Consider the following 13,115-nt stretch of genomic DNA (forward strand, 5'->3'; position numbering starts at 1 on the left):
ATCCGAGTAACTCCCCCTTGCGACGATGAGATATTCTTTTCACGGTGAAAAGTCACAGAATATTTGAAACCAGTGAATCGAACTTCACTCTTACCATTAAATTTACAATGGAGAAGGAGAATCTGTTGCCTAGAGGAACGTGTTTATGAAAGAAAGTTGCGTGTCCTGTCAGACCCAGCGTTCCCCAGAATGCTTTGTGTCCTTTTCGAAAGTAGAAGTGATCGCTTGCCAAAATTCAGATCGAAACCCGGGTAATACCACCACGCGTAAACGCGTAATTATGGCTGTTTTGCGATCCAGTCGAATCTCCTTGACACTGATTATAGCATATCCAGTGCTCGACAGTTGCGGACCTGAAAATTTCTTCCTTGTTAAAACACGCTGCGTGTTTGATCTTTCAATCTTCTCACACTACTCACACTGATGCATAGACATGTTTTATATGAGTTCTGGCGTTTCGTATAGCTTCGAGGATTCGAGGAAGAAGTAGTTGATTCTAATAGCCTCCTACAATAGTGAGTGTATTTTATTGAAATTTATTTATGTACTAGAGCCCATGGATATCTACAAAAAAGTATTCAACAACATTTCCGTAGAGCGACAAATAAATTTATTAAAAATTAAAAACGAGGTTTTAAGAAAAATCGACAGAGGATAGATGCAGAAAGTCGACAAAATTAAAAAATTTCAAATCATTTTCAAAAAATTATTTTTAGCTACAGAGGTCAATTACAATCATTTTTGGTGAATAGACATACCCCCGAAATCCTAACCATATGCGAGAAAAAAATTCCTTACCGAAAATATAATGTCTGGCCAGAAATGTTTCCCCGAAATTTCATGCGAATCTTTAAAACGTCATAACTCCTGAACGGATTGGACGATTTTAGTGTTTAAAAATGCAAACTACGCGTATTTTAGTGTAGAATATGTTAAAATTGCAAAAATATTCGAAAAGTTGTTCCTTGATCCCGCAAAATTAGAAAAACCCCATAAAAATGGTCCAATTTTCAAACATCCATAACTCCTACAATAGTGAATTTATTTCAGTGAAACTTTTTTCCGAAGTAGAGCTCGTCGGTACCTACAAAAAAGTATTAAACTACTTTTCTGTAGGGCGTCAAACAAAATTACTAAAAATCAAAAACGAATTTTTAAGAAAAATCGACAGGTAGCTCTGCTGAAATTTTTCGGCGAAGAAAAAACATTTCGAATCGTTCTAAAAAAATTATTTCTAGGTTCTGGGGTCAAATACAATAATTTTTGGTTAATAGACAGACCCTCGAAATCCTACGTACATTCGAGAAAAAAATTCGAGTAAATGTGAAATTTTTCGGCAAAATTAAAAATTTTCGAATCACTATAAAAAAATTATTTTTAGTTGCAGAGGTCAATTACAATCATTTTTGATAATAGATATACCCCAGAAATTCTATCCACTCTCGAGAAAAAAATTCCTTACCAAAAATCTAACGTGAGGCCAAAAATGTTAGACGAAATTTCTTCCGAATCTTTAAAATGTCATAACTCCTGAACGGATTGGACGATTTTAACGTTTCAAAATCCAAACGATGCGTATTTTAGTGTAGAATATGTAGAAATCGCAAAAATATTCGAAAAGTTGGTTCTTAAACCTGGAAAATGAAAAAAAACCTATAAAAATGGTTTAATTTTTAAACTGCCATAACTCCTACAATAGTGAATGTATTTTATTAAAATTTTGTGAGGAAGTAAAGTACATGGATACCTACAAAAAAGTATTAGACAACATTTCCGTACAACGTCAAACAAATTTATTAAGAATTAAAAACTAGTTTTTAAAAAATATCAACAGGAGTAAGTGCAGGAATTTTTCGACAAAATTAAAAAATTTTAAATTATTTTTTGTTGCGGAGATCAATTACAATCAGTTATCAAGTTTTTTAATGAATAATTATCGAATAATTTACTGAGTTATATTTCACCAATTTTTCTTAATTAATCGTAAGATATATAAAGCAATAAAAATATGGTCTCGTGAAATTTTTCAAGAAAGTGTTTAAATTGATAGGGAAAGAATATACTTACTTTGCAAAAGATCTGTCACCCAAGGTTTATCTATAGAATACAGAAGCATACAAATTCGTTGATTTTATTTTATTTTTTAAATGCGCAATACGATTAAGCCCCATTTTTAATCGGATTCGATAAAAATATGGATCGTATTGAACGCAGTAAGTACAATTAATTCTAATCGTGTACAAAACATTCAACAATGTTGCTCTTTTCTTAAAAACTAGTCAGTCATACTCCATATTTGAACAGTAAATCACATGTAACCGTGCAAAACAACTAGAACATTGAATAGAATTTTGTTGAAATTAATCCTCTACACTGGAAAAATGAAAAAAACATATTTCTTTTAGGCAAGTTCAATATCTGCTTCTTAATAACAGATGTAAGATCTATGTATTATAATCTCTTATAGCAATCGATATTCGACAATTTCGGTGGACTTCCTTAAACAAAATACTATATACGACAGTACAAATCTTCGAAAGATTTATAACGATTGGAAACCAATTAATCTGAACATTTTTTAAGTATTTTTTTTGTTTACTCTCTCTGAAACTTGTACAAACGATCACACACTTCATGATTTTCGTAGTTACAATGCAATTCATTCACTCCGAAATGTTACAATATCGATTATTTTTCCTAAAGTTATTGCTCATTAGGATTCCCCTCTTTCGATATAATCCCTCGAACTCACTCTTGCAGTCTCGTTTATCGTTCCTTTCGCATTTTCGTGCATTGCTCTCAAACCGCTCAGAAAGCAATAGCTTTCTTTCGCTTAATTTAAACACGCTTTATGATAAATTTCATTCATAAATTTATTCCGTTTGATTATTACGTTTCTACGTAAGATTTCCTAGGAACTACATCTGTGCAAAAGATGACGAAACTTGGACAAACGACACACTTTCTAGCTGCTCGACGCGTTTGAACGAAACTCGGGAAACTTTATTCGATTAAAATTCACGCGACTGTTGTCGTTTCGAGTTCGTTTTAGCAAACTAAATTCTGGGAACTGGAGTTTCTCGGTCGTCGCAAGCATACTATAACCTCCTATCGGTAAACGATTCTTTTCTATTCCAGATTCACACAAAAGAAAAAATACACACAAGACCGTAGAACATTCGAAAACACGAAGACTCTCGCTTACGTACTATACACTCTACGGATCATTCTAAATATCGTACAACTATGGTCTACGAGAATAAACTTGCTTACGCTCCTCGCGATAACGAAAACGAAGAAAATATGCCAAAAGTAAAGAAAAGAAACAAAATGTTCCCGCGTTCTGGGCGAAGACGAGACAGACAACGAACCGTAAGGTGGATCGATGGCGCGCGAACACTCATCTGAAACGCATAGTAACGATACGATTAAGTTTGATCGGGTTTGATCGAGTTCGAATAGGTTTTAATACTAAAAATTTCAGCATTCCTCGCGTGTTGCGCGAAGATGAACGAGTGTTCTTCGCAGTGTTCCTATACTATTTTTAAACAACATCCCTCCGCATACAAGAGTCTCTCTGTAGCCCTTTAAACGTCTACGTTTGCGTTCGTCTGTTCTCGTGGATCGACGTATATGCGTTGCTCACGCGTAGCCCCATCGCGTGCTCGTTTAATCGACTAGTCACGTTTGCAGATGCACCTTATATCGTTCTTTTTTCTGCGTCCAGTGCATAATTATTTTACTTTTAATCCCTTTAGCCCCCCTGCCCCCCCCCTTTCATCGTGCCCGTTGGTCGTCCATCGCGCGAGCAGGGCGCGGCATCAAGCGTTGAACTTCGTTCCTTTCCCTAATCACATAGCGACCCTATAACCCGATTCAATTCGAGTAAATATCGCCAGTGTCCTCCGATTGTGGGCTTTTATCATCACACTTGTGGCCTCTATCACGCCCATCCTGCGACTCGGGCGAATCGACGCGGCTATGTGACCAGCCAATTAAGGGGGAATTTCAACGGTACGCCTTTGCCTTTTCCGCCCAGGCAAACAAGTCCACGCTGGGGATCGCTTTGAGGTCCGCGCACAATCTCAGCTCGTTTTTACTGAAAAATAAAAATCCTTCAATTTATAAGCGATCCCTAGACAACTTAGCCTTTGATTCTAAGTGACGTAGTCTCTTTTATTGTGGGATTGCTGTACTCTAAATTTTAGACGTTGAGTATATTTATTATTAATAGAATTAATGAAATGAAAGCTTTGTAGAGGATTGCCTCAACCCCTAAATATAATAATTCGTATCTTTAAGTGTTCCTTATAGTTTTGCAGGTTAAGTGTATTCTGTAGATTTTTGAGAATTAAAATTTCCCATAAATGCATAAACATCTGCAGTTTATACTTCTTGTAAACCAAATTTAACTTCTAAACGACCATTTGGTAATCAATTTAAGATGGAAGTTAATGAAATAAAATTTGTACGATAAACTCGACTAGAAGAACTCTAACTATATAAAAAATATAGTTACCATGTTTTAGATACTATTGTAAAACGACAAGGATATTCAGATAAACAAGGAGGTTAATATACAGGGTGATCGGCCACCCCTGCGACAGAAATTTTAATGGGAGATTATACAGACATCAAGAATATAAATTTCTTGACTAAGGCTTCGTTAAAAAGTTATTAAAAATAAAATTAAAAAATTTCAAATCAGTCTGAAAAAATTATTTTCGGTTGTGCGGATAAATTACAATCATTTTTGGTGAATACACATACCCCCGAAATCCTAACCATTTTCGAGAAAAAAATTCCTTGCCGAAAATATAATGTCTGACCATGACTGAATAATTCCCTTGAAATTTCATGTGTTTCAAATCGTTCTGAAAAAATTATTTTCGGTTGCGGGGGTCAATTACAATCATTTTTGGTGAATACACATACCCCCGAAATCCTGCCCATTTTTGAGAAAAAAATTCGAGTAGGTGTGCAATTTTTCGACAAGATTAAAAAATTTCAAATCGTTCTAAAAAAATTATTTTCGGTTGCGGGGGTCAATTACAATCATTTTTGGTCAATACACATATCTACGAAATCTAACGCACTTTCGAGAAAAAAATTCTTTACCGAGAATATAATTTCTGGCCAGAAATACATCCCCGAAATTTCATGCGAATCTTTAAAACGCCATAACTCCTGAACGGATTGGACGATTTTGATGTTTAAAAAAGCAAACTACGCGTATTTTAGTGTAGAATATGTAGAAATTGCAAAAATCTTCGAAAAGTTGTTCCTTGACCTCGCAAAATCAGAAAAACCCCATAAAAATGATCCATTTTTCAAACATTCATAACTCTTACAATAGTGAATATATTTCAATGAAACTTTTTTCTGAAATAGAGCTCATGGGTACCTACAAAAAAGTATTATACAACTTTTCTGTTTTCTGTCTATCAAATAAAATTACTAAAAATGAAAAACGAATTTTTAAGAAAAATCGACAGGGTGCCTAATTTTTCGACGAAAAAAAATAATTTCAAATCGTTCTGAAAAAATTATTTTTAACTAGGGAGGTCAATTTCAATCATTTTTGGTGAATAGACATACTCCCGAAATCTTGCACATTTTCGAGAAAAAAATTCAGTACGGTCGGAACTTTAAATGTTAATAATTTTTTAACGAAGCCTCCATCAACAAATCGTTATTCTTGATTTTCGTCCTATTTTGGTCTCTAGAATCTCCCATTGCAATTTTTCCCAGGGTTGACCGAACGCTCTGTACATCCATATACATATAAATCCGGCAAAAATTCAAAGCAGATTTTCTCGAAAACAGAGCCTCACAAGAAAAATTGTTATTCTATATTTTAGACTTATTTTTCCCTATAGAATCACCTCCTTTTCGCTTATACCACCAGTTACCGAACACCCTATATATATATACATATATATTCTAAATATGACTTACCCTATTTGTGGCTTAAGGAAAACATTAAGCTGCATGTGTGTAATGTTGTTGCCATTATCGCAGAATACTCTTGCCAATGTTACGTTGCGGATCTCTGCCAGTTGTTCTATGACAGAAACGAATAAATATTCATAAAATGAGACTACGAAAACGATCATAATTCAAACTGAAGGAAAAGAGATGAATAGACAGCGCTTAATTTTGTCATGTCAATTTTAGCGTACAATTACTCAGTATTAAATTAAATTTGTGTAATGTCTATTGTATAATGTCTAAGATTCGATTGTTTCTCACCTGGTGTGAAAGGATATGGCTGATAAATGGAGTCGTAGAAATATCTATCGGTACGACGAGTTCTCGAAAATTGTTCAAAGATCAAACAACGGAAAGTGGGTCCCAACAACCCATCGTCTATTGGCCTTTCAGCCATTCCGCCAACAATAAGATCGACGTCGTTAGGATGAGCGTACGTTGTCCGTAATTTCTTTACCATCTATTAACAACGAAGAACAGTAATTTTTAATAATCGTTGCAACAGTTCCATGTGGCTTGTTTTCGTTTGGAACTCTTTCTAATTCTCTCGATGGAATTGAATGGTAGTACAAGGTTTCTATTTTTTTTTAAATATTTACCTCCAGTGGAATGTGATCCAGAAAGTCCTCGAAGTTCTTCGCGGTCGGAAGTCCGCAATATTTACGGTAGTGATTGTAACCTGGTAAACCATGATCTCGACCACGTTGAATGTCCAAACTGATGGCGTCCAAACCAAGATTATTGTCTCTACTAGCGAACAATTTGCTCGTCACCTGCAAACCGCAAATAATTATTCCTCGGACAAAGAATTTTTCTAAAGGAAGCAGAGCTTTTGATTAACTCTACTTAACTCGTCGAGATTTAAATAAAACATTAGGTCGTCCCGTAAGTTCGTGCCGTTCGATATTCTGAAATTAACGAGGATAAAATTTGTAATTTAACACTAAACCTACCGCGACCGGTCAAATGACCGTTTCTAAAATTTCGTTTAGAATTTCTAACACACAATATTATTTTAGCACCATTTAACTTGACAATTTTTCATATAGTATGCGTACAATGAATTTCACAATATTCACTTCTATTCTTGTTTGTTTTCTGAGAAAAATATGTAGTCAACTGACCGGTTGAATGATTTATATTTTTTTGTAAAAAAACTGGATGAAATTTGGTACCAAATTCTGGTTAGCTTCCGATGTGAATAGGAAATATACGTATAGCAAAGACAATAGAATAGAATCTACAGTTTCCACTGTCTTAAAAAAGGCTGTCAACGCGTATTAAAAATAGTTAAACTTTAGACCCGTGCAGTTTCAAAACTACTCATGTTTTCTGCATAACTGAGCCATCGTTGGAAGAGGTAAACCTTCCCCTTTAAAATGGTTTTTGGTTTTTGTCGATGCGACCTTTCGTTTTCGAGATATCGTAATTTATGTAAAAGGTAATTTTTTTAATTCCGCTGTCTCGCGCATCCCGAAGGCTATGAACGTATTAAAAATAGTAAAAGTTTAGACGCTTGCAGTTCCGAAACTATTAATGTTTTATTAATTATTGTGGCATTGTTAGAAGCGGTAAACCTTCCCCTTTAAAATGGCTTTTGGTTTTTGTCGATCCGACTTTCCGTTTCGGAGATATCGTAATTTATGTAAAAAGTAATTTTTTTAATTCGACTACGATCTCGCTCAGCGCCTCAGAAAGGCCTATTAACGCGTATTAAAAATCATAAAACTTTAGACGCGTGCAGTCCCAAAACTATTAGTGTTTTATTAATTATTGAGACATTGTTAGAAGCGGCAAAGCCTCCCCTTTAAAATGGTTTTTTGTTTTTGTCGATCCGACTTTCCGTTTCGGAGATATCGTAATTTATGTAAATGGTAATTTTTCTTAATTCGACTATCTCTGTCTTCGTCTAGTGGCGTCGGACCTCCTTGTCGCACGTGCGTGGTGCTGACCTAGCCCGCGTACGTGACTCGCGTGACCTAGTTCCGGCGTAGTATTTCCAAGAATTTACTACGCGCTACTATCTACGCGCGCGGGGGATGAATGAAGTCGCGCGAGCGCAACAAAAACGTAAACAAACCCTATCTCCGAAACTAGCCACCGCATCGACTTGAAATTAAAATCGCTATATCTCCGGAACTAATGAAGCTATCGGCTCGCACGAACGCTCATTTTAAAGGGCATTTCATCCTCTACCTAATGACCATATCACCTACTATAATTTTTGCTATCTTCTATGTTTATTTTGAAATTTACTTTGACGCTACATACTCAAAGAAGTTTCAGCAATTCCTACTGATCGTAGGACTATTGTACGATAAAACTGGACCATAAATTGTTTATTTAATTGAAAATGAATTTAAATACAGAATGTTTGCGTAATTACTAGCCAGCATTTTTTCTTAAATAGTTGTTTCCTCTAGAACTAAGTACGGTATCGACTTGGAACAAAATTCGTTTTCAAGTGCGTTTTATCTTCTATCCGATGAAAATCAACTAATTTTTTAACATAAAAGAGAAGGGTATCTTACGAATAAACATCAAAACACAACTTTCTATACGTATAATGCAAAAATTAGAAGTACGTTGCCTCGTAAAAGAGAAAAAGAAAGTCATTTGACCGGTCATGGTAGGAATGAGTATACATGAAGTACCGGTAGATTTAGTGTTAATAGAAAATAAAGAAAATTCGTCAGTTGAGGGGACTTCTAAAATTTCAAACGTATTGACAATTCATAGAAATTTGAAACAAATAGATATTCTATTGTGCTAGAGCCTGATGGCACAAATATTTTTATTATAATAAAACCAAACCTTTAAGAAATGAAATATAACAATCTCCAGGCTTATTAGTGGGTAAATAATTTGAAAATGTCAACGTTTTAATGAAAAGCATTGAACTACATTAAATAAAAGATCAAGCAAGTGTTGTATCAACTATATAATAGCTTTGTCAAAGGAAAGGGAGCTGTCGAACGAGAAGAGGTTCACTATTTTTCATAAAATTCCATTACATGTTTAAAATATTGATTCAAGTTGTAAAACTTGGCACGAACATATGGGATAACCTAATATACGAATCCGTAGTGCTTTATATTTCTGTCAGTGCTACTCATATATGTCCATCTTTGCATTGTAGCAATTTGTGAGGAAAAAAAGCTCTTCTTTGATCCACCATCTCACCGTCTAGCTACTCTCTGTTTCGTACATGGCATTAACTTGTACTCACGTCTGAAATTATGTTGATGTCCATTTTCTGAGAGGTCTGAGTAGCCATACCACGAAGTAGCCCGTCAAATACTTCGTCTGACTCGATCACACTAGGGTTGGAGAACGATTCCGTTAGCGAGAGCGTCCTGTTCATCTGGCGCGTGTCGTCCGTCAAGCTAGAAAAGTAAATACAGAACATACTATCGCAATCATTGTAATTGTATTTCATAAATACGTTGAAACAGCAACTGGTGAATCGATAAGTAAATACTTTGACACTTCCTTTAAGTGTACAATTAATTTAACGTTGAAGGATCTTTCATAGAAACGATCGTCTAGTTGCTCGAAGCAATATTAAATTAAATCTTGCAACTTACCGTAACTGTCCTTGCATCAAGGAAGTTAGGAAACGCAGAGCCGCCGTTGCAACCTCGTTACTGACTGATGGATCATCCGCGGAATTATAGTTACGACTGTAAGCATTTCCAACGCCGAGTCCAACAGCTTGAGTGTGCCTCTTGCCAAGCAGTATAGGCAACCATTCCTTATAAGTGATATGCTGAATTTCAGCAATAACTATTCGCCTAGCTTCCTGATAAACTTTCTCCTCCGACCAATAGTGGTTTATTTCAGCGAGCTTCTCGGCGATTCTGTTATGCTCCCGAAGCCAGACAGTGTGTAACACGGCCAATTGGGGGTGTGTGTTTACACGATGATCGCCTGGTGATGAATATTTCAGAGAAACAATTAATTTCGAACGAAGGATGTTCGATTGATCGAGAGAAGCACGAGAAAGAGGATTTTACAATTACTAAATATATACAGGGTGTTCGGCCACCTCTGGGAAAAATTTTAATGGGAGATTCTAGAGGCAAAAATAAGAAGAAAATCAAGAATACCAATTTGTTGATTGAGGCTTCGTTAAAAAGTTATTAACATTTAAAGTTTCAACCGTACTGAATTTTTTTCTCGAAAATGTGCAGGATTTCGGGGGTATGTCTATTCACCAAAAATAATTGAAATTGACCCCCACAGGTAACAATATTTTTTTCAGAATGATTTGAAATTTTTTTTTTTTCTTCGAAAAATTTCACACATTCTCGAATTTTTTTCTAGAAAGTGGGTAGGATTTCGGAGGTATATCCATTTACTAAAAATTATTGTAATTGACCCTTCTAGCTAAAAATAATTTTTTTAGAACGATTTGAAATTTTTTTTTTTCGTCGAAAAATTTAGGCACCTACCCCCTGTCGATTTTGATTAAAAATTCGTTTTTCATTTTTAGTAATTTTGTTTGACGCCCTACAGAAAAGTAGTTTAATATTTTTTTGTAGGTACCCATGAGCTCTACTTCAGAAAAAAGGTTCATTGAAATATATTCACTATTGCAGGAGTTATGGCAGTTTGAAAATTGGACCATTTTTATGTGGTTTTTCTCATTTTGCGGGGTCAAGGAACAACTTTTTGAATATTTTTGCAATTTCTACATATTCTCCATCAAAATACGCGTAGTTTGCTTTTTTAAACATTAAAATCGTCCAATCCGTTCAGAAGTTATGACGTTTTAAAGATACGCACGAAATTTTGGAGTGACATTTCTGGCCTGAAATTATATTTTTAGTAAGGAATTTTTTAATTTAATTCTTTAATAACTGTTTAATGAAGCCTCATTCAACAAAATAGTACTCTTCATTTTCGTTTTATTTTGGTCTCTAGAATCTCCCACTAAAATTTTTTCCCAGAGGTAGCCGAACACTCTGTATTTTAAAAGCACTTTTCATTTTTTAAAACATTACTGTTGAATATATACTAATCTTAAAATTTGTTAGTATTAAAATTAGTGGAATTATCGTGTAGATAAGAATCAAATTCGTTTCAAAAGTCAGTTTTATACTGCTGCAATTATTACATTTGGGATGTACCTACTACGTCTATTTATTTTCAACTTAAGAGGAATTTTCAAATGGAAAGAAATTTCATTTTATATTTAAAATTTAAGATAAATGAGACAATTAATGTAGTCGTATCGTAATAACCAATTAGTCGACCCATTTTAAGGAGATAATTTTCAAAATAGTTACCAGAATTGTAACAGTCTTCGTCGCACTCGAACAATGTTTCCAAACTTCCAGCAGGCAAGAAATCGTGATTGTTTTCTTTGCGAACCCGTAGGCGTCCTGATTGGAACGTACGGAGTTCCCGAGATTTTGTTAAGGTAGAACCATAAATCATCGAACCATCCAGGAAGTGACTCGCCTGATTCATCTATCGATCGAAAATCGAGGTTTATTATCAATGTATTATCTTGAATGCATGAACAGTTCGTCGCAAGCCAGTAAAATTAATAATTTAAATAAATAATAATAATTATAAATCAAAAATATATATTTGTTACATAGAATTTGGAGTAGAATTACTAAATAACATAGAAAAAATTAGATACAAAACTCTTAATTCGAAGATTTGGATTTGGAAATTGATCTGGATAGAAGTTTACGATCGAGTATAGCAAAATTGTTATTAAATACGATATTCGATAAAAAAAAAATTACTAAATAATATAAAAGAAATAGAATATTGTGTTATAAAATCAAGTTTATAAATTGAGATTACAATTTGAAATGGTAACCCTCCACTTGGGGTACATATACAATGAAATTTGTTTATGAGTTCAAGGTGATGAATATATGCAAGAAAAGATGAGAAACAGAGTAATAAAATTTACCAAAATTCTGGAGTGAATTAATTTTGTTCCAATTAGAAATACTACCGAGAATTTCTATAAAAAAAATAATAGAAACAAAATTTATTAACCTGTTCCACGGGTCCAAAAGTGCACTCTGGTCTAAGAGCAGGCATCGATCGTACATAATTCATGCATCGAACATAATGCTCGCCATAAACGGGATCCCTATCAGACACCGTAATCGCTGAACAATCGGGATGAATGTGTCGCGGAGACAAGGTACTTCCGTCCGATCGACAACATGAAATTGGCTTTCCTGATGACACTGAAAACAACAACGAAACTAATTAGTTACTGTGCTCTGCTACATATCGTTGCATCTGAAGCAATAAAGTTTGGAATTTCAATACCAAAACAGCAGGAATCGAAACAGAAATAATATTAGATTGTCAAGTATGAAATGGAGCAAACTTCATGTTATTCATTTCAATCGCACACAACCTCATTTAGACGCCGTATTTTGGCATAATTTGTTTTTCCTGTGAAAGGTACATCTTTTTCTCTTTCTAACTCATATTTCAGTTCGAAAAAATTTGCAATAGTTTTTTTGTATAAGAAATAAATTTGTATCAGAATAGCAAGTATTCCTCAGTTTTATTTCATCATCATACACTACTTTACAATTAATTCTAGTATCATTCAAATAAATTCAAATTCGAATAAAGAAACAAATTCAAGTAAACAAATATACAAATTCAAATATTAAAGGAAAAATATCCAGAGTTACGTGAAAAATGGCGAATCAAGAGATTTAAAAAAACTACTTTACAATTAATTCTAGTATCATTCAAATAAATTCAAATTCAAATAAAGAAACAAATTCAAGTGAACAAATATACAAATTCAAATATTAAAGGAAAAATATCCAGAGTTACGTGAAAAATGGCGACTCAAGAGATTTAAAAAAACTACTTTACAATTAATTCTAGTATCATTCAAATAAATTCAAATTCAAGTATACAAATATACAATTTCAAATATAAAAGGAAAAATATCTTACTGATAAGTGAAAAATGGCGAATAAAAATATTTAAAGAAACTACTTTACAATTAATTCTAGTATCATTCAAATAAATTCAAATTCGAATAAAGAAACAAATTCAAGTAAACAAATATACAAATTCAAATATTAAAGGAAAAATGTCCTACAGTTAAGTGAAAAATGGCG

General features: G+C 34.0%; 1 protein-coding gene across 5 annotated transcripts in view; it reads right to left on the bottom strand.

Annotated features, from left to right (window-relative positions):
• Window positions 1-2,121: 2,121 nt before the first annotated feature.
• LOC143343843 (salivary peroxidase/catechol oxidase) overlaps window positions 2,122-13,115 on the bottom strand; it is a 30,534-nt gene continuing 19,540 nt past the window's right edge. For all 5 annotated transcript variants that reach the window (XM_076769130.1, XM_076769129.1, XM_076769125.1 and 2 more), the window contains exons 6-13: window positions 12,016-12,212; window positions 11,283-11,466; window positions 9,579-9,921; window positions 9,221-9,377; window positions 6,591-6,764; window positions 6,253-6,451; window positions 5,959-6,064; window positions 2,122-4,099 (exon numbers count right to left, since the gene is read on the bottom strand). In XM_076769130.1, the coding sequence (XP_076625245.1) occupies window positions 4,009-4,099; window positions 5,959-6,064; window positions 6,253-6,451; window positions 6,591-6,764; window positions 9,221-9,377; window positions 9,579-9,921; window positions 11,283-11,466; window positions 12,016-12,212 (1,451 nt within the window). In that variant the 3' untranslated portion in view covers window positions 2,122-4,008. The remainder of the gene's footprint in view (window positions 4,100-5,958; window positions 6,065-6,252; window positions 6,452-6,590; window positions 6,765-9,220; window positions 9,378-9,578; window positions 9,922-11,282; window positions 11,467-12,015; window positions 12,213-13,115) is intronic.

Source organism: Colletes latitarsis, chromosome 7, assembly GCF_051014445.1.
Source record: "Colletes latitarsis isolate SP2378_abdomen chromosome 7, iyColLati1, whole genome shotgun sequence".
Taxonomy (NCBI): Eukaryota; Metazoa; Arthropoda; class Insecta; order Hymenoptera; family Colletidae; genus Colletes; species Colletes latitarsis.